General features: G+C 35.8%; 1 protein-coding gene across 2 annotated transcripts; it reads left to right on the top strand.

Moving 5' to 3' along the window:
* Positions 1 to 1,237: 1,237 nt before the first annotated feature.
* Positions 1,238 to 26,658, top strand: LOC106134857 (beta-1,4-glucuronyltransferase 1). 2 transcript variants are annotated; one of them, XM_013334998.2, is made up of 5 exons: positions 1,238 to 1,319; positions 4,599 to 4,712; positions 5,919 to 6,832; positions 8,072 to 8,228; positions 24,476 to 26,658. In XM_013334998.2, the coding sequence occupies exons 1-5, from the start codon at positions 1,311 to 1,313 to the stop codon at positions 24,698 to 24,700; spliced, it is 1,419 nt and encodes a 472-aa protein (XP_013190452.1). In that variant the 5' UTR covers positions 1,238 to 1,310; the 3' UTR covers positions 24,701 to 26,658. The 2 variants fall into 2 exon arrangements, with proteins under 2 accessions (XP_013190452.1, XP_060800686.1); XM_060944703.1 differs by lacking the exon at positions 1,238 to 1,319 and adding an exon at positions 2,002 to 2,202.
* The last annotated feature ends 51 nt before the right edge of the window (positions 26,659 to 26,709 follow it).

Below are 26,709 nucleotides of genomic sequence, written 5' to 3'. Positions count from 1 at the left end.
GAAGTAGTTACATAAAAGTATAGGTAGATAATTAGTATAGGTGTTCATTATGGGAGGATTTCCCGAAATTCCGTAGAATCGGGATACTTAGCTCGTTAAAGGCGGACGAAGCCGCAAGCATAGGTACTCTAGTTTAATTAACCTACTTCAAAAAAGGAGGAGGTTCTCAATTAGACCGATTTATTTTTTGTAATAACTACCTACTGTTACATCCGCTAGAAGCAACGGGAATCGATACGACTACCAAACGACCACAATACCTACGTAAAGTTGGTATGTTCAACCGATTACACGAATTAGCACTTTCTTGTGAATCAGACCCCGTTACTTTTACGTAGGTATAGCTATTATAGTGCCTAAGTAAGGAAAGTAAATAAAATATACAGTTCTCTGCATTCAGTTTACTGTTTGCTTTACATTTGTAAGAATTTATATTCTATTCATTGTGATCAAATAAATTTATCAAAAGTTTCAACTACTTACTTCTTCGCACAGTTGGTAATTGAAGATTTAATTATCTAAAAACAGGTAAGAATAATACATTATAAGTCATCATGTTAGCTTCCTTCGGGAGCAGACAGGAACTTCGCTTAGCTTGAAACCTATTTTAGACCTTTTTATTTTGCTTACCATCAGGCCAATCTGCTGATACCTAGTTGGCAAGTTTACATACATACAGTCACGTCTGTATCCTTCGCGGTGTTGACAGAGCCAACAGTCTTGAAGGCATTGAAGAGATTGATAGACTCACCAAATCCAGGATCCATGGTCAAAGGCATACCCCGGGCTCCTCTTCAGGGTGATAAGGATGCAACCGGGACTAAAGCCAGTGACATGGCCGCATTTGAACTCAGATATCCCAACCAATATACAAATGTACTCGCTCTTTTTGGAAAGACGTCATCAGAAAAATAATTTTCCAGTGTAAAACGCGATGTAATGATATGAATTTATGAGCAAAAGAGTCGTAAAATAACGCAAAGAGCAATAATTCTTCGCAGCGGGTTTTGGCATTTCATTTATTAGTAGTACATATGGAACTAAATACACCTATTTATTTTAAAGACAAAGGAACTTAATTTAGGTAAAAAAAAATTTAAGGCATCATGGCTTATTTTTTTATGCAATTCGGCACCATTTCAATAAGTGTATCTACAGTTTTAAAAAGAAATTTGAAATGATAGAACCTTATCTTGATTGATTCGTAAAACCTAAGGCACTTAGTGCGAATTCCGTTCTGTGATGTGATTGTTGTGATTCGTGGTTGTGTATGGAACGTGCATTTGTCGATTTTCAAATCTTACTACTAAATGACTCAAGTAAGTTGTCATATATAAAAATTAAAATGAATAATTACTTTAATTATACACAGACATCTTTAAATTGCCCGAACTAATGTTATAAATACGAAAGTAAGTTTATTTATTTGTTTGTCTTCACGTGTTCTCTACTGAAATAATCTTCATGAAATATCACGTATTTATATTTAATTAGGAGAGGATTTAATTACACCTTTCATCCCGGAAAAAAACTGTAGTTCCCGAGGAATTTCCAAAAGACCTGTATTCTTTTGTAGGTGGCCCTAAATTCGTCGCTTTTTGTTAATAGCACTTAATTCACGCGGGCGAAGTTGTGGGTTAAATCTAGTGTTTAATTAAGTAAGGATAACTACTAACAATCACAATTCTTTCCCATATAGGTATGCAGAGAATATATCTTTCCGCTTACCATTATCTCTTCTGTCCCTGCATACTTCTTTCATTTCATTCACATTTATTGCTCTCTCTAAGGTCGTCAGAACTCTCGTCATAGCTTGCTTAACCTCTACTTTACTCTAATGAAAAACAGCGCATGATCAGAAAACGGACATGCGCTCTCAGAATATAACAACACCCGAATGTCTGCTGTTTTTTTGGTATAATACTAAAATAATAAACAAGTACTTATACAGTAATTAAGTGATAACACCTGTTTTTAAATAATTAAATACTGCTGTAAGAAATATTTAAAGCCTAAAACCGTGAATTAAGTACTGTGCCGTAGATTTCCTGCATTTTGTAACCTTAAAATGAATGTTTAATGTTGTCGATAAAAGCCTAGCCTGAATGAATGTTAAAATATAATTGTATTCGAATGGTTATTATAAAGTTATCGGCATGATATTGAAGTGATGTACTATACTCATTGTAAATCAGTGTTTTGGTGAGTAAATATGTTTATTTAATTTTATGTAACTTAATTTAATTTCACGTTAATAATATGATTACCTATAATATTAAACATTTCACTCGCATTTATCTCATGATGTAGTTAATTCATTTGTCGCATCATATAGTCTGTTTCCGAAATAGCGTTATATAAATAACTACAACACACACGTTAAACGAAATATTGTGCGATTTGGTTTAAAGTAATTATGCGAAACAGTGGCATAATAATAACATAGATTAACTAAGGGATAATTTGAATACAAATATCTAAATGCCACACACATCTTATTAAGAGTGTAGTTTAAAGTAGTTAATTTTTTATATTTTTTTATTGTAAATTATTGTTAAATTAAATCAAATCTCTATAAAGATAGAAATAAGTAACCAGGATTAACGTCTGAATTTCTACTAAAATATTAGTTAGCTGTGTTGTTTCAGATCAGGAACTGTCCACCCCTTCCTCTAGTTATTATTATATTGTAAGAGACAACTGAAGGCCAATAAGAGGAGTTACCATTTACAACTAATAGTTATTTTGTAATAAAAAATCGTAGTTAATGTGAATTTGTGTTAACGAAATCCTAACCTTCACATTTTGGACTCTATTATTATAAAATTTAATGACATTTTTGTGAAGATAACAATCATATTGGAATGTAATCTGAATAATTGGTCACGTGACCTTATTCTGTTGATTTTTATTGTCACGCGATGTAGTAATGGAAACCTACTCTAATATAATAATATAAATCAGAGTTTTAGTTTGTAACTATTTTAATATATCTACGCATTTTAAAAATGGGATAAAGATGGGTATTTGTCATCATCACACCGTTTTTATCATTTACGGGACAGACAGAACCAATAGTCACAAGTCACTAACTTCACTTTTCGCTAGGTGGACGACGCATATCAAAATAAGGCGTCATACCTTCATAAGTTGATAAGGACGCGTTAACATAGGAACAGATGCACATAGGATTCTTTCTAAATACAAATCAGAATTAAAGTGAAAATTTTGTAAGGAAGTCTAGATTAGCGTGGGTGTCGCGGTAAAAATATGTTTGTTAGAAGGAGGAAATTTATTATGTTTACAATATAATCTTCTAAGGAAAGGTTTGAACAATTAATTGCTTCCTGTCGGTTAGAAATGAAGGATATAACTTATATGGAGGGAACTTGTGTTATCAGAAGACGCGTGCGTGACATTACAATACGTGTAAAAATTACATGATTTTCGAAATAAACTTAAAATTACATACACATTTAACATATACGAGTATATCTCTTGCGGAGTAGACAGAGCCAACAATCTTGATATGCCACGTTTACTGTTTGGTTAAATGATAGAATTGAGATTCAATAGTGAAAGTTTAATAGCCCATCGCCTAAAAGAAGAATTCCGAGTTAATCTTTACAAAGCCTATCTTTTAGTCGCTTTTTACGACATCCACGAGATGGAGTGATCCTATTCTTTTTTATTTATTGGTACCGGGATCCACAGGGCACAATTATATATAGGTACCTACATTGTGCGCCTACCTATACCTATACTGTTATCGGAAAATGGATAAAATCTGAGGAAGACCTGGTAAAACAACTATAACATAATAAACAATGAACCTCCGAGCTTTCAGTTGTATTAAGGCAATCTGTGCTATTAATGTCCATTGGAATGACCAATAATAGCGACCAATTATTGTACTCTAGGATTATACAAGCGATTGCAGTGTACCAATGTAACTAAACTATTATAGACATTCGGCTATAAGACAGTAATTTTTTTTTTCAATATTGTATTAGGCATTTGTATTTCATTTCACCTCTGCCTCTGTGGCGCAGCGGTAGTACGCTTGTCTGTGATACCGGAGGTTCTGGGGTCGAATTCCCGGCCAGGGCATGATAAGAAAAAAACTTTTTCTGATTGGCCTGGGTCTTGGATGTTTATCTATATAAGTTTTTATTATAAAATATAGTATCGTTGTGTTAGTATCTCGTAACACAAGTCTCGGAATAACTTCGAGGCTAACTCGATCTGTGTAATTTGTCCCGTATATATTTATTTATTTATTATTTATTTACCTTATGGTAAGTGACGATGAAGACGAAAATGTTTATTTATTCTTTATTGTAACTGTTGTATAAATATATACATCATTGTAATCTTACGATTTCTTCTTTGTGTTTTTGTCTTAAGTTACGACATTGTCAATTTTGTCTTAAAATAAAACTACTTAATTGTGCAATTGACAAAATATGACTAGTATATTTCTTCACTTAACTAATAATAAATCTACCTAATAAAAAAAAGTAAAATTCCTAAAAACTACAAATTAAAAAAAAATATCATTTAAGTTTGAATCAGGAAATTGTTATTTTTTTTTTCAGATAAATGAAGTTCGCCCCAAATTCCACAATGGCTCACGACCTGAGGTGATACCCCCCGAGTCTGCGATGGGTATCGGTCTTCATCCCATGGCCAAGCTCCGAAAGAATAAGATTGTAAGTATTCATTGTATGCAATGGTCTACCATTGTATACGGTAACAAACTGCACTGCAGCATTTTCTTATATATCTATATCTTATATAAGCGGACCCCGGGCCCCGGAGCACTAAGCTGGGTGCAACTGGGAATGCGCAAATAAGAAGAAAATGCTGCACTGCTTGTTACCGCTTCTTCTGCATTGACGCCTTGGAAGCGGCAGTAAACTTAGTTTTAAGTAATTTATTTGGCGTCAACCACTAATGTGAAACCAAAAGATTTGCCAATTATTAAGCGATATGAAGTATCCTAATAATAATGAATAAAAAAATTTTAATTTGAATTTCATAGAGAGAGAGAGAGAGAGAGACATATTCTATTTTGGCTTGTGGTCAAACAGGCAGTTAAAACGAGACACAACCTCATTGGTCAATACGTAATACTGGCTGGAAAACAAATGAAATTAAAAAAAAGAACAAAATATGAATTATTAGCGCCAAACCGAATGTTAGTTCGTGTTTAGTGTTTGTTGTTTATAGTTCGTGTTAATTATGATTATTTAAGTCCTTTTAATAGATATGAATAGTTAATTTTAAAGTGTTGAGATAATACAGTGCAACTTACATAGCTTATTCTGCAGTTTTCTTCACGACACCTACAAATAAATACATATATACCAGACAAATAAGACAGATCGATTTGGGCATCATTGAATTAATCTCGAAGTTAGTTCAAAACTTGTGTTACGAGATACTAACTCAACAATACTATATTTTTTTAAAATAAATACTTAGATAAATAAACATCCAAGATCCAGATTAATCAGAGAAAGTTCGTTTCACATCATGCCCTGGCCGGGATTCGAACCCGGGACCTCATGTGTCAGAAAAGTGTATTACCGCTGCGCCACAGAGGCTGTCATCTCAATCGTTCTCTTTGCTCATATTTCAAGAAATGTGTATGTATATTTTGTGCGTTCAATAAACACCTTGTGGTTCACTTTAGAATACGACGGTTATAACTATAACGACCACTCCAACTCCAGGTCTTAAAGAATAAGGATATAAACCATATGATCAAAGTTTGATTAGTTCTCCCTGTTACCTGTCATGGTGGTCATTTCGTGCTCTACTTATTCTTTCCTAGATAGTGGACATTGTTCCTTAGTCTTCTTCCAATAGCCGTGGCTCTCACTCAATAAAAGAACATCTTTCTCCATCAACAGTGGCGCTGGCGATGCCAGTGGAGTGTGGTGACCCTCGTAGCCATCGCTCTCGTCGTTTACAACGCCGCAGCCAACGTCTGGATGCTGCGACCTGCTTCCTGCCCCGTCTACACCACCCAGTCGGTCCAGGATCCACCCAGCTGCGAACCATGCACGGAAACAGCATCCGCCACAGCTATAGATGACGACCCTATCGCCAAGCTTAACCTACGACTCGGCAGGTGGGATAAATCGAGGTCCTACAAAATGTTCGACTACGCAGCTACAGGCGACACGTATGCAGAAACATCAGCAAATTACGACGTGTGTTTAGCCACGCAAACTTCTATAGAGAGATTACATGAGCTGTTGAAGATCGCTGCTCACTGGACCGGTCCGATTTCCGTTTCTGTATATGTAGCAGGAGACGAATTGAAGCTTCTGAGAGCCTTCACATCGTGGTTGATCAGATGTAAGCCGGATGTAGCTAGCCGAATAGCTTTACACGTCGCTACGCCGGCAGAAAAACCGGCGTACCATGGCAAAATGCCCGCTTGGGCTAGAGACTGTGATGCTCAGCCGCTGCCGCCTTTAGACGGAAGGATGGAGACCGTTGTGTGGAGATTGCGGAACCCCTATCCTCAGAATCACTTAAGGAATCTTGCCAGGACGAGTTGTCAGACTCCGTACGTGTTTCTGGTAGATGTGGACATAGTACCCTCGAAGGGCATGGCTGAGTCTTTGGATAAGTTCTTGAAGACAACTCCGAAGTGTCGTTTGTGCGCGTACGTCGTTCCGACCTATGAGCTGGACAAGAGAGTGGCCAACTTCCCGGCGAATAAAACGGAACTTCTGAGGCTGTCGAGAAACAAGCTTGCAATACCTTTCCATAGGAAGGTGTTCATTTATAATCAGTACGCTTCGAATTTTTCTAGGTGAGCACCATGACCTATTTTTAATAGATGAGTACCTACCATGACCCATTTTAATAGATAGGTACTATTATAAATAATAAATATAAATATGTACAGGACAAATTACACATATTGAGTTAGCCTCGAAGTAAGTTCAGACTTGTGTTACGAGATGCTAAAAAATACTTATATAGATAAACATCCAGAGGTGAAAGAGGCGTGATATTATGTATGTATAAACATCCAAGACCCAGGCCAATCAGAAAAAGTTCTTTTCTCATTATGCCCTGGCCGGGATTCGAACCTGGGACCTCCGGTGTCACAGACAAGTGTACTACCGCTGCGCCACAGAGGCCGTCGATATTAAATATCAATTTAAAATTTAAATGAAGAGAGAGAACAATCAGATGGTCCAAGATGTTTATAAAGATTGCTTTGCGTGGGCGCAAAAGTGACACTTTAGCAGTTATTATTAAAATCAATCATAATACTTATTATATATTGAACTAGCTGTGACCGCGACTTCGTTCGCGTGCAAAAGTTATTTTGGGCATCATTGAAACCTCAAGGATGAATAATTTTCCCCGTTGTTTTTTTTCACATATTCCATTATTTCTTTGCTCCTTATAGTTGCAGCGTGATAAATGGTCTATTCAACACAAAAAATATTTTTCAATTCGAACCAGTTCCTGAGTTTAGCGCGTTCAAACAAACAAATTCTTCAGCTTTATAATATTAGTATAGATTATCATAATTTTCATTTTCCGTGCCGTGTGGTTCCCGGCACCAATAAAAAAAGAATACGACCACTCCATCTCGTTCCCATGGATGTCGTAAAAGGCTACTAAGGGATATGCTTACCACCTTGGGATTCTTTTTAGGCGATGGGCTCACAACCTGTCACTATTTGAATCTCAATTCCATCATAAAGCCAAACAGCTGAACGTGGCCATTCAGTCTTTTCAAGACTGTCGGCTCTTGTCTACCCCGCAAGGGATATAGACGTGATTCTATGTACATACATACATACATAAAACCACGCCTCTTTCCCGGAGGGGTAGGCAGAGACTACCTCTTTCCACTTGCCACGATCTCTGCATACTTCCTTCGCTTCATCCACATTCATAACTCTCTTCATGCAAGTTCGGCGGTTTCGGGTACTTTTGACCTGACCCTTTACCAGGACGTCCTTAATTTGATCAAGATACGTTCGTCTAGGTATGCACGTATGTATGTATGTATGTATTCATTTTCCCCCAGATGGGAACAGAGTGGCGGCAATGAGAGCTCCAACACTCACATCAGCCACAACGTGACCAACTTCGAGTTGTTGTACGAGCCGTTCTACGTCGCCCCTGACACGGTGCCCGCTCATGATGAGAGGTTCCTGGGCTACGGGTTCACCAGGAACTCACAGGTTAGTTATTACAACTAATTAAATTTTGAATCTATTTAATATCGAAATTGTTTTTAAGCTTGAACTGAGAACCATCGGATCGGAGAATACGACTAAAATTTTTATCTAATTTAATAGAAAATTAATGAATATCTTGTGGTTAATTAAGTATGTACATCTTTCGTGCCCTGTTGAAAAAAGTGACTTGGTATCTTGTTTTGTTTTAAAAGCTTTTTCGTCTCGTTATCCTATGGGATTGCAATGTGTTCATATGACTAAAGGGAGAGTTATTCGATTTTAATTTTTTAATCTGGTAACAATTTAACTCAAGAACAATCAAAAACTCAATCAAAAATGTCAATTCAAGGAATCATGTTGACTGCTATCCTCGTTTGTCGTATCTAAAATAAAACATACATATAATCACGTTTATATCCCTTACGGGGTAGACAGAGCTAGTAGTCTTAATAAGACTGATAGGCCACGTTCAGCTGTTTAGCTTCATGATACAATTGAGATATAAATAGTGACAGGTTGGTAGCCCATCGCCTTAAAGAAGGATCCCAAGTTTATAAGCCTATCCCTTAGTCGCCTATTACGACATCTATAGGAACGAGATGAAGTGGTCCTATTATTATTTTTATTGGCGCCGGGAACCACACATCTAAAATAAATATCTACCTATACTTCATTGAGATATATTTGAAATGGTAAATTTCTTTCTTGCCAGTAAAGCATAGAAATTGGAATAATTTCATGGCTTATACAGCATTAATACACTAAATGTTTTAACAAACCCGAAACCGCCGAGCTTGCATGAAGAGAGTTATGAATGTGAATGAAGCGAAGGAAATATGCAGAGATCGTGGCAAGTGGAAAGAGGTGGTCTCTGCCTACCCCTCCGGGAAAGAGGTGTGATTTTATGTATGTATGTTTTAAACAATACGTACCATTCGACACCGGTATCTGTATCCTGGCTGACAGCCAAGCGCCGGTGGCTGTGACCTCATTCCAGAAACCATGGGATGTGCGGTGTCATGGACGCCATTTATTGGAAACCTGATTAACTAATTGGAATTTATATCAGCTTCTGTCTCTCTTTCTTTATTAATAAATATATCATTTGACGGCCTCTGTGGCGCAGCAGGTAGTACGCTTGTCTGTGACATCGGGGGTCCCAGGTTCGAATCCCGGCCAGGGCATGATGAGAAAAGAACTTTTTCTGATTGGTCTGGGTCTTGGATGTTTATCTATATAAGTATTTATTATAAAACATAGTATCGTTGAGTTAGTATCTCGTAACACAAGTCTCGAACTTACTTCGAGGCTAACTCAATCAGTGTAATTTGTCCTGTATATATTTATATTTATTTATCATTCATATTATCACGCCTATACCCCTTGTGGTGTTGACAGAACCAACAGTCTTGAAAAGATTGATAGGCTGCGTTCAGCTGTTTGGTTTAATGATAGAATTAAGATTCAAATAGTGACAGGTTGGTAGCTCATTGCTTATAAGAAGAATCCCTTGTTTATAAGCCTATCCCTTTATCGCCTTTTCGACATCGATGGGAAAGAAATTGTGTGGTCCTATTCTTTTTTCTATTGGTGCCGGGAACCACTTTTTAGTTTAAACAGATGCCCATTTATTCCTGATTTGTGTGGACTACTGTGTGGTTTCAATTACCTTACAATAAAACAATTACATCTCTTCCATGGATGTTGTAAGTGGCGACTGAGGGTATATATTCCATGCTGATCTGGTAGCGACGAAAAAATTTAGTACCTGCGTGTCAACTACTCTTCTTGCCGCGTAGAATGAGAAATATCAATCATGGCATGGCAGGAGGAAAGTGATTTGCTCACACTTTTTATGAATTTTTATTCAATCTTTGGGCTATTGAAAGCTCATTTGATAAAGTGAATTAAAAAGAATTGCTTCTGAATTTAACACACAAAATAATGACGGAGAGTATTTAATAATACGTAGCGATATAAATAGCACTTGAATGAGTAACTGTTCCGGAATTTCAATTATATCTTTACGCTATTGAATGCTCATTTGATAAAGTTAATTAAAATGAATTGCTTCTGTATTTAACACACTAGACTATTTGATAATATGTAGTGATATAAATATCACTTGGTTGAGTGACGAGGTGTGGAACAATGTTGCGGTGCTGGTGACGTCTGCGTCCGGTGGAGACGAGCCAGATATTGTGGCCGGCTGTATGTTTATCCGGTCCTATCTGGTCACATATCTCATTAACTAATTGTGTTTTGTGCCAAATATTTTAAGAATATAATATACATATGTTATATCGTACCGGCACCAATAGAAAAAGAATAGGTACACTGTATCTCTTACCCATGGATGTCGTAAAAGGCGACTAAAGGATAGGCTTTTAAACTTGGGATTCTTCTTTTAGGCGATGGGCTAGCAACTTGTCACTATTTGAATCTTAATTCTATCTTTAAGCCACACAGCTGAACGAGGCCGGTATTTCGAGATTGTTGGCTCTGTCTACCTCGCAAGGGATATAGACGTGATTATATGAATGAATGAATGAAAATAAATAGTATATGAGAAGAGTATGGTAGGGCTTGGTAGAAGAATTAAAAAAATATTTATGTAACAGAAAATCTTAATTGAAAATATTGCCATTAATAAAATAAATGATATGTTATTTCGATACAGTAAATAAAGTTAAACGGGCATTTTTGATGACGGGCCAAGCGTGGCTTTGCCGCCAAGGTTATACGTAATTTTGACAATGATGATCGCTTTACAAATTGTCTTTTGTACAGTAATAGTTATTGATTACCCCCTTAAAAATTGTTTTTTACCAAGACCATACAAATTTTTCTTTATTATAGTATAATTGATATTACATACATACATAAAATCACGCCTCTTTCCCGGAGGGGTAGGCAGAGACTACCTCTTTCCACTTGCCACGACCTCTGCATATTTCCTTCGCTTCATCCACATTCATAACTCTCTTCATGCAAGCTCGGCAGTTTCGGGTACTTTTGACCTGACCCTTTACCAGGACGATATATATATATTGATATTACATACATATAGGTAATCAGGTCTCTATCCCATGCGGGGTAGATAGAGCCGACAGTCTTGAAAATACTGATAGGACACGTTCAGCTGTTTGGCTTAATGATAGAATTGATTGATATTAACTATGTTAATAAATTACTGTAAAATAGAAATAAAAAGTAGATTGGTAGAAGAATGTTTAAAAAGTTTGTTGTTGGATCGAGATCAGAACAAGTCTTTTAATAAAATACCATGCCTTCAGATTTGGTTTAATCTGATTCAGGTCATAATAACGAAAATTTAATTGAATTTTGCCGACAGAATGTTTCACATCCATACATACATAAAATCACGCCTTTTTCCCGGAGGCATAGGCAGGGACTACATCTTTCCACTTGCCACGATCTCTGCATTCTTTTTACGCTTTAGAATGTTTCACATTTGAGCCAAAAGTCGAAACTGGGATTTATTTACAAAGGTAATATTTGTAACTTACTCTGCCGCGTCGGATATCAAATGGTTCTTATAGTGCCACTAACTATGTTTTTTTTTAATAATTTTATACTGGTATCACCATTACAAGTTCAGTAGTCGTATCTTCAAACAACAGTTTTAAAATATTCGTGTTCACAGAATTTGGCATCATTTCAAACGCGCCGATATTGTAGAAGTTTCCAGAACAGTTTGATTAACGCGTTATTTGTGCATCTAAAACAATAAAATTGCATAAAATGTACATAAATGATCGTCTAAATAAATTAATAGTAGTATAGATATAGTGCAGAGAGGCAATGCAGCTAGCTAACTAGGCGCCTTGCCTCGCGGCGAGGCGTTGAAATCTTTATTTTATATGTAAATATTAATTTTATTGTTTATTTATTATAAGTAATTATATCAAATTGTTAGGTTAATATATGTATTGGTATATTATTATACTTAAGTTATTTTGATGTAACTTTGTTTTCTCACAATTTTTAAGCAAAATAATAAAAATAAGTTGGTATAAAAATTAGATGACTGTTCTATTTGGTTTGGTGAAAAAATAATTTATGTATTTTTTTATAACTATCTGGCGTTCATGGGATCCTAATATGACCCAAGTGTTGGAGACAGGTTTATTTAACTGTGAATAATTGTGGAACAAGTCAAGAGTCCGTTATCCTTTTCTCGACATAATTAGGGGAAAGAGGTAAACTGCTATAAATTCAGGAAATCATGGTTAAAAAAGTAATGCTCAGTCAGGATCTGTGAACTCAACAAGCCATGACAAGAACACGGCGGCTGATTCTTGTAAACAATTTACCTTCTTATGCCCCCGACCGGAAAGGAGTTTGTAGGAAAATGGAATACCTTAACAATTTCGAGCTAATCTTCTTGATTCGAGTTTTTTCAATTTTTTTTTAACAAAAACTTTGAAAGTACGATTGTTTTTGTAATCAGAAGTATAGTCACCGTTTGTAAACTAGTATTATTTTAAACAGATGTGGTGATTACTGGTGCTATTTCTTTGCTTGCAGCATTGATAAATAAAGGTGATGATAATATTTATTACTAGCTTTGCAAATGTCTGAGAAAGCTTAGAAATAATATCTATTAAACAGTCACTATCTCTTTAAAATTTAAAGTGTTCCCACATTTTCCTGTTTTCATTACTAGAATTCTTGTTGATGGTGGTGCATATTTAAATGTAATATTCCAACGGTTCACCGTAATGTTATAGACTTAAGTGATAATTTACAAACACAACATCCACTTGGGTTTTAGCTCATTGGTTTGATTGTAAAAATAAAAAAAAACTCCGCGGGAAGCGAACTGAAATAACCACGAAATTACGAGCGAATATTTCCGTCGCCCGGTAAAGCTCACACAAGAATGCGAGACAGATATAATGTAGGACACGCTTTGGTCATTAGCTCCTGGACTATCACATATTTTGTTGTTTTCAATTTAGTTCTTTGATTTTACGGTGAGACCTTTTGTGACCACGATTAGGGAATCATCAGATACTGTCTGACCGATGATAGAATGTTATGTGATAACTCGCTGCACGTAAATTAGTTTAAAAAAAAAAAAAAAAATGATAATGAGATTTTAAATTTTGTAGAAGATTTTGTTACTTTTGCATTTAAAAGTCACTTAATAGTCACACACAAATTAAATGTAAAGGTACTCTGAAATGCAACATCAAATTTGCAAATTTAAAATTAACTACTTAAATAAATTGATAGAAATTAATAAGATATATAGATAAAATGTTTATTCGACAGTGCTACAGACACAAGACAAATATAGGTAACAATAACAAATCTTTAAAACTAACACGGGTGTGCCGTAGCAAGTATAAATGGTCATAACTCAGCGATCTTTTTGCACTGAACGAGTATAACGCTGATTTTTAGTTATCATCATGAAGTATGAAATTATATTATTGTGTTTCGTGTGTAAAGAGACGGAGGTCGCATATTCGTTAATAGCTTAGACTATAAAACTAAAAGGTTAAAAAAAATTGACTAAATAAGGTATACTATAACTTCATGGTCTAGTGACGCTGAGGCGGAGGTCGAATTTGAACGATCGATTTATCGTCATTCTGTCATATTGTTAGTCTTAATCGGTCACCAAATAACTAGTTTTGGGAAGGCCTTTTTTGTTATCGAAGGGGAAACCCTTTTTACGGACAACCCCCAGGGTCTTCACTCAGGAGAGTGTGGGACTCCTGGCACCTAATGTACCAGCCTACCCACTAAAACCCCTCCGTGCGCCCTTCTTGCCATTTTGAGGGCATCATGGGATAGCAGGCATTCCACCACGAGGGCATCTTCATCTAATTGGGCGACCAGTAAGTTGCTGGCCGCTTTTTCTATCCCGGGGGTTTTGGATAGGTCTTCGAAATTGTCATTTGAAAATTGTTTGTGAACATTGGTTTAAAACGTACTATAAAATGAAACTGGTTGAAGCATTTTAACTTTTCATAGGTTGGTCCTTAAAAATTGGTTGAAACCAATTTTTAAGCATGTAAAGATTCAGATTGGCATCGAAATAATTAGGTTTGACAAAACATATCCTAAGTTAAAACTACCGATTAAATGAATGATTTGAATTGAATGAATGAATGAATTTTGTCGAAATAATTATAAGGCTGTGCATAAAATTCAATTCAAATAATTTATTGCAGTTCATATGCTATAGGTTCTTAAGTTAAAATCAATTAATCATTTTTTAAAAAGAAGAATAGGACCACTCCATCTCTTTCCCATGGATGTCGTAATAGGCGACTAAGGGATGGGTTCAAAAAGGCTAGCAACCTGGCACTATTAGAATCTCAATTCTATCATTAAGCCAAACTTTTGGCTCTGTCTTCTCCGCAAGGGATATAGACGGAATTATGTATATGTATGTATGTATGTAGATAATCACAATTTATGAAGCCTGTTGGCTATTTAGTAACTGTCAGTGTTGACATCAGACAGGCGGCCGGCCATAAAACGGGAACGAGATGAAGTGGTCCTATTCCTTTTTTTTTATTGGTGCCGGGAACCACACGGCAAGATTATAAGAGTTGAACAAAATAAAATTCTTTATTTGTTAACATACTCATCATGCCTAAACTAACTTTATTAGTACCTACGTATTTCGTTTTTTTAATCTGTATAATTGAAATGAATGTTGTTGAGATTGGCGTGTAAGGCACGCCACGTTTTTTTCTTAATTCAGAAACTTTCAACACAATATTTATGAAAAAAGAAAAAAAAAATCAACGCACGTAAACAAAATCAATTTCGCCTTGTGAAATCATAAACAATCTGAAATATCAGTAACAAGGTTACAAATTAATTAGATTTTGCTCATGAAAATAAAATGAAATGTTCACCTATTTCTTAGTATTTCAGTACTCGTTGCTATGAATGACTGACTGACAGAAAACGTAAATACGTAACTACTAGTCGTAGGTAGCTGAAATGTGGTCACAGGGCCAAGACGATTGTTTCTTATATAACTATGTACAATTTTTTTGTTACTGTGTAAATTTCTATGTTATAAAGATATTACAAACAAACAAACGATAAGGCGAATGTGACCTATGTGGCGCAGGCGTTAGTATACTTGCTTGAGACACCGACAGTCCCGTTTCGAATCCCGCCCAGGGCATGATTTTGTGGTTGATCTGGGTATTTTATGTTTATCAATGTAACAGATAGTAACATTGAGTTAGGATCACATAACAAAATTATCCTAGTTCAATTTGTGTATTTTTATTTATGGTCATAAAAGACAAGTGCCTTGAGCTTCGGAGTAGATAGAAGTACATACATACATATATATAGTCACGTCTTTATCTCTTGCGGGGTAGACAGAGCCAACTGTCTTGAAAAGACTGTTGTTAGGCTTAATTATACAATTGAGACTCAAATAAGTAGATAGTGACAGGTTGCTAGCCCATCGACTAAAAGAAGAATCCAAAGTTTATTCCCCTTAGTCGCCATTTACGACATCCGTGGAAAAGAGCAGGAGTGGTCCTATTATTATTTTTTAACTGGTGCCGGGATCCACACGGCACAAGTAAGTAGATAGAAGTATTTCTTAAAATTCTTACGGTAACACTTGGCATGTGATATGACGCGGGCGAAGTCGCAAGCGTTTAGTAGTTTACTCATACACCAAGCAGAATGACGTCAATTACGTAACGTTTATGAGTCGCATTAAAATCGTAACGACTCATTCCTGTGCACAACAGCTGGAGAATTAGTGATTAACTTGTTTGTGAGTTTTTAAGGTACCCTTCACTTCTATGAATAACTTCGGAACTTCTGGAATTTTTTACATATATATCTATCCATCCACAGAGGTATAATACGTCTATATTCTTTATATACCATACATGTAATCATGTCGATATCCCTTGCGGGGTAGACAGGGCCAATGTCTTGAAAAAAATAAGAAAGGCCACGCTAAGAAGTGATGATGGAATTGAGATTAAAATAGTGACAAGTTGCTAGCACATCGCCTATATAAGAAGAATCACAAGTTTAATACAACCTACCCTTAGTCGCCTTTTATGATATCCATGGGAAAGATCTATGCAAAGTGCCGAGAATAACAGTCTTCTTTATCTTTAAAATAGATATGTACATATAATCGTTTAACGTAAAACGTATCGTACTTATAAACGTTTGTATCCCAAGTGGGGTAGACAGAGCCACCAGTCTTGAAAAGACAAAAAAAATATTGAGACCTCGTTCGATATTTGTAAACAATGTTCTAAAAAATATTGTTTTTTTTTATTTGTGTTAACATTGACATCTGCGCTACAGACTGCCAGTATTTAATTATCGCTAATACTGACCACAGCCCGAGGGCTTGACCACTCGTTTTCAGGTTTTATCGACATAATTTCTTCACCGTGACAAATTTCATAATGAATTGTGATATTTGCAATATTTACGAATTTTCTAAATAAAAGCAACGATTGGGAAAAGGAACTTTTAAACTCTCCAAGGTCAACCCCGAAGACTTGAACTCGGAAGTAAACGTTCGTGAGATTAGTCGTTGTCACGTGTTGGAAGTGAGACCCAAACTATTGAAATAATATATAATCACGTCTATATCCCTCGCGGGGTAGATAGAGCCAACAGTCATCTAAAGACTTAAAGGCCACGCTCAGCACCTTGGCTTAGTGATAGAATTGAGATTCAAATAGGGACAGGTTGCTAGCCCATCGCCTAAGAGAAGAATCACAAGTATATAAGCCTATTCCTTAGTCGCCTTTACGACGTCCATGGGAAGGAGATGTAGTGATCCTATTCTTTTTTACCACACTGCACCAATATACACTCAAACTATTTCTCTCTCAAGCTGTCTGTAATTTTTTTCTGGAACTCCAATTGCCATTTTTGTAGGTCTATTCTAAATTCTAAATCCTAGGAAGTCTTTTCCAAATCAAATTATGAAGCTGATGAGTTTTAAATTCGAACGTACTTTTTTGTTTTATACCTCTCTGGTCAACCGCAACCCTTGCTTATTATATTACTAGATTTTCTCCTTATGATTTAAAAGTATTTGCTTATAACAAAATTATGACAAAATTACCTGTTACTTTACCCGTAACTTTTGATTCGCCATCTCCATTATTTGTAGTATGTTTAAGTACTTGAGTTTTGCAAGTGAAGTGTTCAGTAGATAAAATTATGTAAAAAAGTTTGTCCTACATTTTCTTATGTGTCACCTTTCACACGGATCACTTTTTCACAAAGTTATTATACTATGAGGTGTAAAGGTCGCGACCGTGACACCGGACCGTGAGAAAATCGATTTCGGACGAATTTCGTAATCGGTAATCGATGAATCAGGACGGCGGCTGTTCTCGCTATTTGTCTGAAAGGTGCCTGCTAGTCTGACTGTCTACAATGTCCAGGTGGACGCGATTATTGGTCCTTTTGTGGCTCGTCGCCGCCGCCGGTGAGTACTATTCTCAATTTGAATAACGTTTTACCTTCTTTTTTTTTGGCATCGATATTTTTTTTTTTTGATGTGGCACATCACTAACTTTCACTGTTACTCAAACTTTTCTATTAATGTGTTACCTCTAGATGATAAAAATTTTCTTACCTAAATTGTTAACGATATAATTACCCTTTTTGCTTTATACCTCCTTTTGTGCCTACTTCCAAACCTCAAGTTGTATTGAATATAATAATTTTCGAACTTTATTAAAAAATGTTAAGATTATTACTCCGAATTATCAAATTTTTAGACCTCCAAGATGCAGTGGAAAATGCATGTGACAATCCATGCTCAGACGAAGCACAGCCGAATGAAGAAGAGCAACAGGAACTTCAAGATATAGACCTTGAAGCCGCGTGTCCCGAGCTGAGTGGCCAGATCATAGGAGGCCGCCCCAGCTCCGTGGCCAGGCATCCTTATCAGGTGTCCATGGTGCTCAATGGGAACTCCTTCTGCGGAGGCTTCATCATCAGTCCGAACTATGTGATCACGGCGGCGCATTGCGTGCAGAAGTAAGTGGGTTTTGTGTTTATACACATACATAATTATGGTCACGTCTATATCCCTTGCGGGGTAGACAGAGCCAACAGTCTTGAAAAGACTGAATGGCCACGTTCAGCTATTTGGCTTAATGATAGAATTGAGATTCAAATAGTGACAGGTTGCTAGCCCATCGCCTAAAAAAGAATCCCAAGTTTGTAAGCCTTTCCCTTAGTCGCCTTTTACGACATCCACGGGAAAGATATGGAGTGGTCCTATTCTTTTTTGTATTTGTGCAGGGAACCACACGGTGTGTTTATTAGTAAATAAAATTTGTGTTCTATCATATTCATTTGACTAGGCTCATAAATTAGTGAAATGACATTTCCATAGAAATGTATGTATGTATGAGCGTAACAAACTACAGTATTTCACTACAAATTCCCGCGAGTTTTGTTAACATTTCCATTTGTATGTGTAAAATTTCAAATGAAATAGATAATAATAAAATAAACACACATTTTCGCACACAACAATGTTGTGGATATTTTCTATATTCCCGGGAACGTTGTTCCGAAATTGAATTTCCTTGTACGCGCGCTCCAAACCTTTAAATATTTAACTTCATTGCGCAAAGCAGTCCCATCTTACTCTTGCTTAGAGTTTTACTTAGAGCACTAAACTTTACGACTGCAGCAAAAATAAAAGTCCAGTTGTAATAAAATTCCGTTTTTTATATATCCAGATTGACCCGGCGACCGTAGGCTGCGCAGAAACACAAAATAAATAACGTTTACAATTGGGTTATGTTAAAAAGATGGACATGGAACGTTTCTTTGTTATGATAATTATGCGCATACGCTCCATTTGTAATATTTAAATTCATACATAGGGTTGGCTTCATTAGAGATTTTGTTTTCTAATATGCACCAAATTTTTTGCGATAATGTTTACGGTAAATCGGAAAGAAAGACGTAAAAGTTTACACGTCAACGATAGTGGAACAATGAGTTATGACTATTGAGGTAATATGTAGAAGATTACACACATTATATTCGCGACATCCCACGAAATACCATAGAAATTCTACAAGATTTTTTTTTTATGAGAAATAAATTTCTTTAGACGTATCACATTTTCTTATTTGATATTACATACATATCATTAGTTTCGCGAACATTGGATCTCTTCCAGTTTGAAATTTACTGACCTTGTCCTTCTATACTTTTAATACGAGATTTGCGAGCAAATTAAATCCATTGCTAGAAGCTTCAGGATAAACGCGATCATAAAAATTACAATAAGTACTTACATGCATATAGTCACGTCCGCAAGTGATGCGGGGTAGATAAAGCTCACAGTCTCGTTCAGCTATTTGGCTTAATGATAGAATTGAGATCTAAAAAGTTTATAAGGCTAACCTTATAAGTACATTTTCACTTTGTTTGATAACTTTAAATACTTTTTGTTTTTGTTAGCGTTAAAATATAATAGGTTTTTAGCATTAGCTTGAACAGAGCTTTTGAAATGTATGAAATAAGTTACATGAGGACTAATGGAACTTTATAATCGCCGAAACATCATGAAATGTACACAATTCTAACACTTCTCTAACAGTTTAACTAAAAATGTGTAATGCAATGTCACTAGCATATCAAGAAATAAAATTTCTATTATTTAATTTTCTATAATCTAAGAGAATCTAGTGCCGTGTGGTTCCCGGCACCGTTAAAAAAAAGAATAGGACCAAACCATCTCCTTCCCATGGATTTCGTAAAAGGCGACAAAGGGATAGGCTTATAAACTTGGGATTCTTCTTTTAGGCGATGTGCTAGCAACCTGTTACTATTTGAATATCAATTCTATCATCAAGCCAAAAATCTGAACGTCAGGGCAGGTTAGGGCAGACAGAGCCATCAGTCTATTTTAGACTGTTAGTTCGGTCTACCCCGTAAGAAATATAGACGTGACTATATGTATAGACAGATAGATAAAACTCTTTATTGCACCATAAGAGTAAAACATACAAAACAACACAAAGCAGACATATATGGTACAAAGGCGGACTTATCGCTAAAGCAATCTCTTCCAGTCAACCTTTGGGTGGAAGGAAAACAAACAGGAGATTGGCGTTGGCGCAGAGCAAGAAATATGTATGTACGTAAGAGAATCGTACGTTTGTTTGTTTGTTTGTTATATCTTTATTGAATAGAAATTTAAACAGTAACAAGAATATAGTAACGTATTCAACATTCCACAGCGTGGCTCCCAGCGCCATTCGTCTGCGAGTGGGTAGCACTCGACGGGATTCCGGTGGCAGAATTGTTCGCGTCGCCAACGTGACAGTTCATCCGCAGTACGGGAATCCTCGATTTGACAATGACATAGCCGTTCTGAGACTGGCCCAGCCCCTGACGTTCAACAATAACATCAGATCTATAAGGTTACCGGCGAGAGGAGACGCTGTTCCACTAGTGAGGTTGACAGTTACCGGTTGGGGATTGACAGCGGTTTGTACATACATACATATATATAGTCACGTCTATATCCCTTACGGGGTAGACAGAGCCAACAGTCCCGAAAAGATTGAATGGCCACGTTCAGCTGCTCGGCTTAATGATGGAATTGAGACACAAATAGTGACAGGTTGCTAGCCCATCGCCTAAAAAAAGGATCGCAATTTTATAAGCCTATCCCTTAGTCGCCTTTTACGACATCCATGGGATGTGTGTGGTCCTATTCTTTTTTGGTGTCGGGAACCACACGGCACTGCGGTTAGTATTGGTTTTAGTTCTTCTTTTGAATTAACTAACCTAGACGAACGTATCTTGATCAAGTTAAGGACGTCCTGGTAAATGGTCAGGTCAAGAGTGCCCGATACCGAAGCGAAGGAAGTATGTAGAGATCGTGGCAAGAGGAAAGAGGTAGGTAGTCTCTGCCTACCCCTCAGGGAAAGGGGCGTGATTTTATTTACGGTCACGTCTATACCCCTTGCGGGGTAGACAGAGCCAACAGTCTTAAAAAGACTCAATGGCCACGATCAGCTATTTGGCTTGATGATAGAATAGTGACCCAAATAGTGACAGGTGACTAGCCCATCGCCAAATAGAAGAATCCCAAGTTTAAAAGCCTTTTCCTTAGTCGTCTTTCACGACATCCATGGAAACGAGCTGAAGTGGTCCTATTCTTCTTTTTTATTGGTGCCGGGAACCTCACGGCACAAAAATAAATTCCTAATGATGATCATCATCATTGGTTTCCAGCCCGGAGGTCGCCGGATTCCTCGCATCATGATGGAGGCCCAGGTGCCAGTGGTTCCTCACTGGCTTTGTCGACTGTCTTATGGAGACTCCCTCACCACCAACATGTTCTGTGGAGGACACTTCCTCATAGGAGGCGTGTCTTCATGTCAGGTAGAATTATCTCATCTGCAGAAAGACCATTATCTCATGGCTAATGAGTGTACCCCATTTTTTTAATTTATTTATTTATTACAAACTAGCGGCCCGCCCCGGCTTCGCACGGGTGGACATATTTTTGTGTTTTATGTTTTGAAATAAATTTATTTTAAAACAAATTTATGCCTATGTCACTTTTGAAGGTCTATTCTATATCTGTGCCAAATTTTATTAAAATCGGACCAGTAGTTTTTGAGTTTATTCCTCACAAACATACAAATCTTTCCTCTTTATTATTAGTGTGGATATTCATTATGAACTTAAACAATATTCCGCAAAACTGTTTTCACAATTTGACTGCGGTCAGTCTCATTTAAAGTTACTAATTTAACACAACAAATAAAACTATATATCTATAACGTGTAGGTAACAATTTAGTTTTAAGCTTACATACTTCTATAGAAATTGAAAAGTAATTTTTTTTGAATTTTTTTTAATTGATGCGTTGGTCCCACATACAGATCTAATGTCTGCGTGGTAATGGTCGCCTATGATACCCATCTCAGAATGGGTAAGTCAGGTTTTTACACGAAGCGACTCCTGTCTGACCTCGTAACGTTTTCAGGGAAACCTAACCCGTATTAAATCGATTATGGTTACACAGCCAGTTGCCTGAATGTGCAGGTTTCCTTATAATGTTTTCTCTCACCGTAAGAGCATCGGTTGGTATACAAACTAATGTAAATCGAACATAGTCATTGGTACATGGTCGAGGTAGGATAGAGGTCAGTTGGGAGTCGTTTCTTGTAAAAACCTGACACACCCAATCCAGGATCCATGATAAAAGGCATACCCCGGGCTTCTCTCCAGAGTGTTGAGGATGCAACCGGGACTTAAACCAGGAGAAGAAGATTAAGTTATTATCCTTAACGACTTATTTTTTTTTTATGCTTTTCAACTGAACCTGTCTTCTTTCTTCGCTCGCGGCCCGCCATATAAAACTCTTTATTGCACTATAAGAGTAAAACAGCACAAAACAGACAGAGATGGTACAAAGGCGGACTTATCGCGAATGCAATCTCTTCCAGTCAACCTTTGGTTGGAAGGAAACCAAACAGGAGATTGGCGTTGGCGCAGAGCAAGATAAATATATGTTTAAACATAATCCCATGCGCACAGAGTACCTATATACCTATATCTAAACACATATAAATACATATAAATACATATAAATACATATAAATACATATAAAATATAAATACACATAAATACATAACATCCTCAACACTTATTGTGAAGTTATTACAGGCGGTGGTGATATTCCGATTCAATTTGTTTTCAGGGTGATTCTGGAGGGCCAGCCGTGTTCCGTGGGACGGCATTCGGTGTAGTATCTTTCGCGAGAGGTTGTGCTTTGCCCCTCTCGCCGACAGTGTTTACGAATATCGCCTCTTTGCGAGACTGGATCGCACAAAATACAGGAGTCTGATGCTTTTAATGTAGTTGTAGAACGTAACAACGTGAGACTTGATTTTGTAATAGGATTTGTTAAACCTGAACTACATACATATATCACGTCTATATCCCTTGCGGGGTAGACAGAGCTAATAGTTTTGAAAAGACTGATAGGCCACGTTCATATGTTTGGCTGTATGATAGAATTGAGATTCAAATAGTGACAGGCTGCTAGCCCATCGCCTAAAAGAAGAATCCCAAGTTTATAAGCCTTACCCTTATTCGCCTTTAACGACATCTATGGGAACAAGATGCAGTGGTCTTTTTCTTTTTCTTTTGTAACCTGAACTTTGTAACCTAAGGAATAAAAGATATAATTAAACACCTTTATAAATTATACGAAAAATACTTGACAATAAAGTTATTAGTAATGTATTAAATACAAATCGGTACCTACATAAAATTGCACTTTTTAGAGGTTTTTACATAGGTAAGCTAAATGAAAAAAGGTGTTACAAGGTCAAGTCTCATTTGTAGGTCAAGTTTGCTAAATTCTGTGATTTTATAAAATGAACATTTGCTCAGATGAACGTTGTTCCTATATTTTTATATGTTTTGTATATTGAGATTCTTTAATTTAATTTATATTTTAAGTTTTTTTTTTTAAGTTGATAGAGTGTTGTGTAAACTCGACTTTTTAGTAATTAAAGATTTTAAGACCTTGGGTGTGGTTTTATTGTTCAACCTTCGAATCCCATCTTTTCAATAGTAAGTATTTTTTATTTGTAGTGAACCGTTCTGTGAATTGATTAAATTAGGATAAAAAGAATTGAATAAAAAAGAAAATCTTACCCACTTATCTTAATAATAATAATGAAATGAAGAAATACTATTATGTAACTTCAATATAAGTATATCTACTAATGAAATGTTGCTCCCTACATAGCAAGCAAAACCCAAGACCTTTCTTTAAAAATAACCTGCATAAAAAGAAAGAAAATATTATAGACAGCGAGTAAATTGCCTACCATTACTTAAAGTTAGCTCAAAGTTGTGACCACAACCATGTTTTTTAATATAGACAATGTGCATTCGTCTACGATTTAGATTTAAGAGATCTTTATTTGTAAATAAACGTCCGATGAAAATGCTGCAGTGTAGTTTGTTCCGCCGCTTCTTCTACACATGCTTTTTGGAAGCGGTAGTAGTTATAATTAGATTTAAGTGATGCGACGTCAATAAGTGATACCTACCTTTTATCCAATTTTGAAAATAAATCTATTCTATTCCAATCATCCACTCGATTATCTTGGACCCTGGGTTCAACCGAAAAAAAGCTAGAAGTATGACGATGATAAAAAATTATAATTCCCCTTTCCAGGTATACGAAATGTTCCTTATCGGGTACCAGTTCCAAGTCCTGTCTCCGATATTCACCATCCACTGGGGTCTACAGGGGCGCAAGTCCCGCCCTCTGTGGAGGGAGAAGCAGAACGGTAAGAACAGGAAGAACTTCGAGACTTTCAAGCGGGAACTCTTCGCTAGGTACAGGAAGGATCCTCTCCATCTTTTGAAGAGGCCTCCGCAGAACAAGAGTAAGACATAGGCCTCGCAAGGCCGCGCGACTAGTATTGCCGGCCTAACTGTGATTTTGATGACGCTAAGACTTTTCTGACGCACGCTGTATCAACCTCTAAATAGTGAACGAATTGATAGTAGAGGTGTAAGTGTAAGTGTCATTACTTTTCTAGTAAGTTATTAGTAAATTGTGAGATGAATGGCTACAAGAAGGTAATAAATCAAGTGAATTTGATGACGAAGTACGGAGGTGAATCTCAATTTGATGATATTTTCAGTGAATGATCAGTTTTACAACTATATTATAAGGAAATATTACTCGAAGGGTGTTCTCTTATGATCCGCAATAAGCAGCAACCATACTTTGTAATCAACATTCGAGGCTAATTATTAGAATAATATAATTTTCAATACTTGACTGACCAGATATTAAATGACCCCAAAACCTGTGGTTTGGAAATAAGAATGTTACTTTGTATCACAACACAAGTCATCTATTATTAGCTAAAATTATTACAATAAACAAATCTTAGTTCAATATTTTAGATATAATTTGAACAAATAGAATATGGTCAGGATTCTTTTCGTCTATTAGCACAACAATTGAAATTAAATTTTCTATTTTATTCCGTTAGGCAAATTAATAAAAAGTGGACAAAGACTCGTTCGCTTCTTTATCTGGCATTAATTTAATTTTAAAAAAAGGTTATGAGTAGGAGAGCGAGTCAGTCAGAGAGTCGCTTGGTGACCACGGATCATTGTCACATGATTCGAAAGGATGAAAAAAAAACCTGCGCTTTTAATACCTGTATTATTTAACTACACTTAAATATCAATCATTTATTAGATTAAAAATATCTATTTCATACAAATGGTTCTGACACGGGCATATAATGGGTTAAACACAAGATTTTATAATTCTCTAGCCATTTGTATTGTCTGCTCCAAAATGTAATTTCAAATTAGAACAGATGATACAACCAAGCTAAAAATTTTTCCATATTTTTGGTCGTAAAAGGGTTTATATAGGCCTATTATTTCACTATGATGATATGAATAGCTTATTATAATGCAAAAAAATAAGATTGTCTATGATAAAGCTTACGTTACTTTTTTAATAGTGAAATATTTTTGTTTGTAGGTATGTTATTTTTTATTTCATTGTATATGTGTAAGTCGTTAGATAAAATGTATGATCACAAAATTAGTAGTAGAAGTACAATTTTACAAAATCAGACAAACGCGTCAATGTTAGGGATGACTGAATATTTTATTCACACTCGGCTTTATAATTCATTTTCAGTCACTGTCGTTTTGTTTAAAAATTAAAAGTGTATGTATATAGCTTTGGTCACCAAATCACAAATAGGGAATTTAAGAGCTTAATAAAGATATTTATTAATAGTTATTAGGTTTATAATAATGAATGTATTGATAAAGTGTATAATTCTAAACATATTAAATTTAGCTTACTAGGTACGCATCTAATTTTTGTTAAGTTGTTTGTGCTGATTTGTATTTTTTTTTATTGCCTGATTACTAATTTTTTTATTCAATTTAAAACCATCAAAGCGGGGCGTTATGTTTTTGTAACGAAATTACTTTTTTTTTGTTAATGATATATTTTTGGTTGAAATGTTATCCATTTCGTGATAAGTCAGGTTATTACTCCAGAAAATTGCATCTAATCCCCGCAATTTTTCAAGGAAAGTTAAATCATACCTGGTCAGAGTTAATTTTATTAACGTTTAATTTAAAAGTACCTATTCTGAATACCATTAAGTATTAATTCAAGGATCGACGACATGAAATATCGTGACCTAAACTAGTCAAATATTGCTTGTTGTAAGTGATTTTTTGTTACAAAGAATAATGATCATGTAGTTTACATATACTTATTATAGTTGTAAATAGAAATCTAAGTTAAATTTAAAAATACAAAGTATATATAGGTTCATAACTTTTTACAAGACACTGTTTCAAATTTTGCACATTTAAATGTTTATAGTTAAAATTTTATTAATATATATATTTTTT

This window comes from Amyelois transitella, chromosome 6, assembly GCF_032362555.1.
Source record: "Amyelois transitella isolate CPQ chromosome 6, ilAmyTran1.1, whole genome shotgun sequence".
Taxonomy (NCBI): domain Eukaryota; kingdom Metazoa; phylum Arthropoda; class Insecta; order Lepidoptera; family Pyralidae; genus Amyelois; species Amyelois transitella.
Note: the sequence above shows the minus strand (reverse complement) of the source record. Positions and strands in the feature narration are given on the sequence as shown.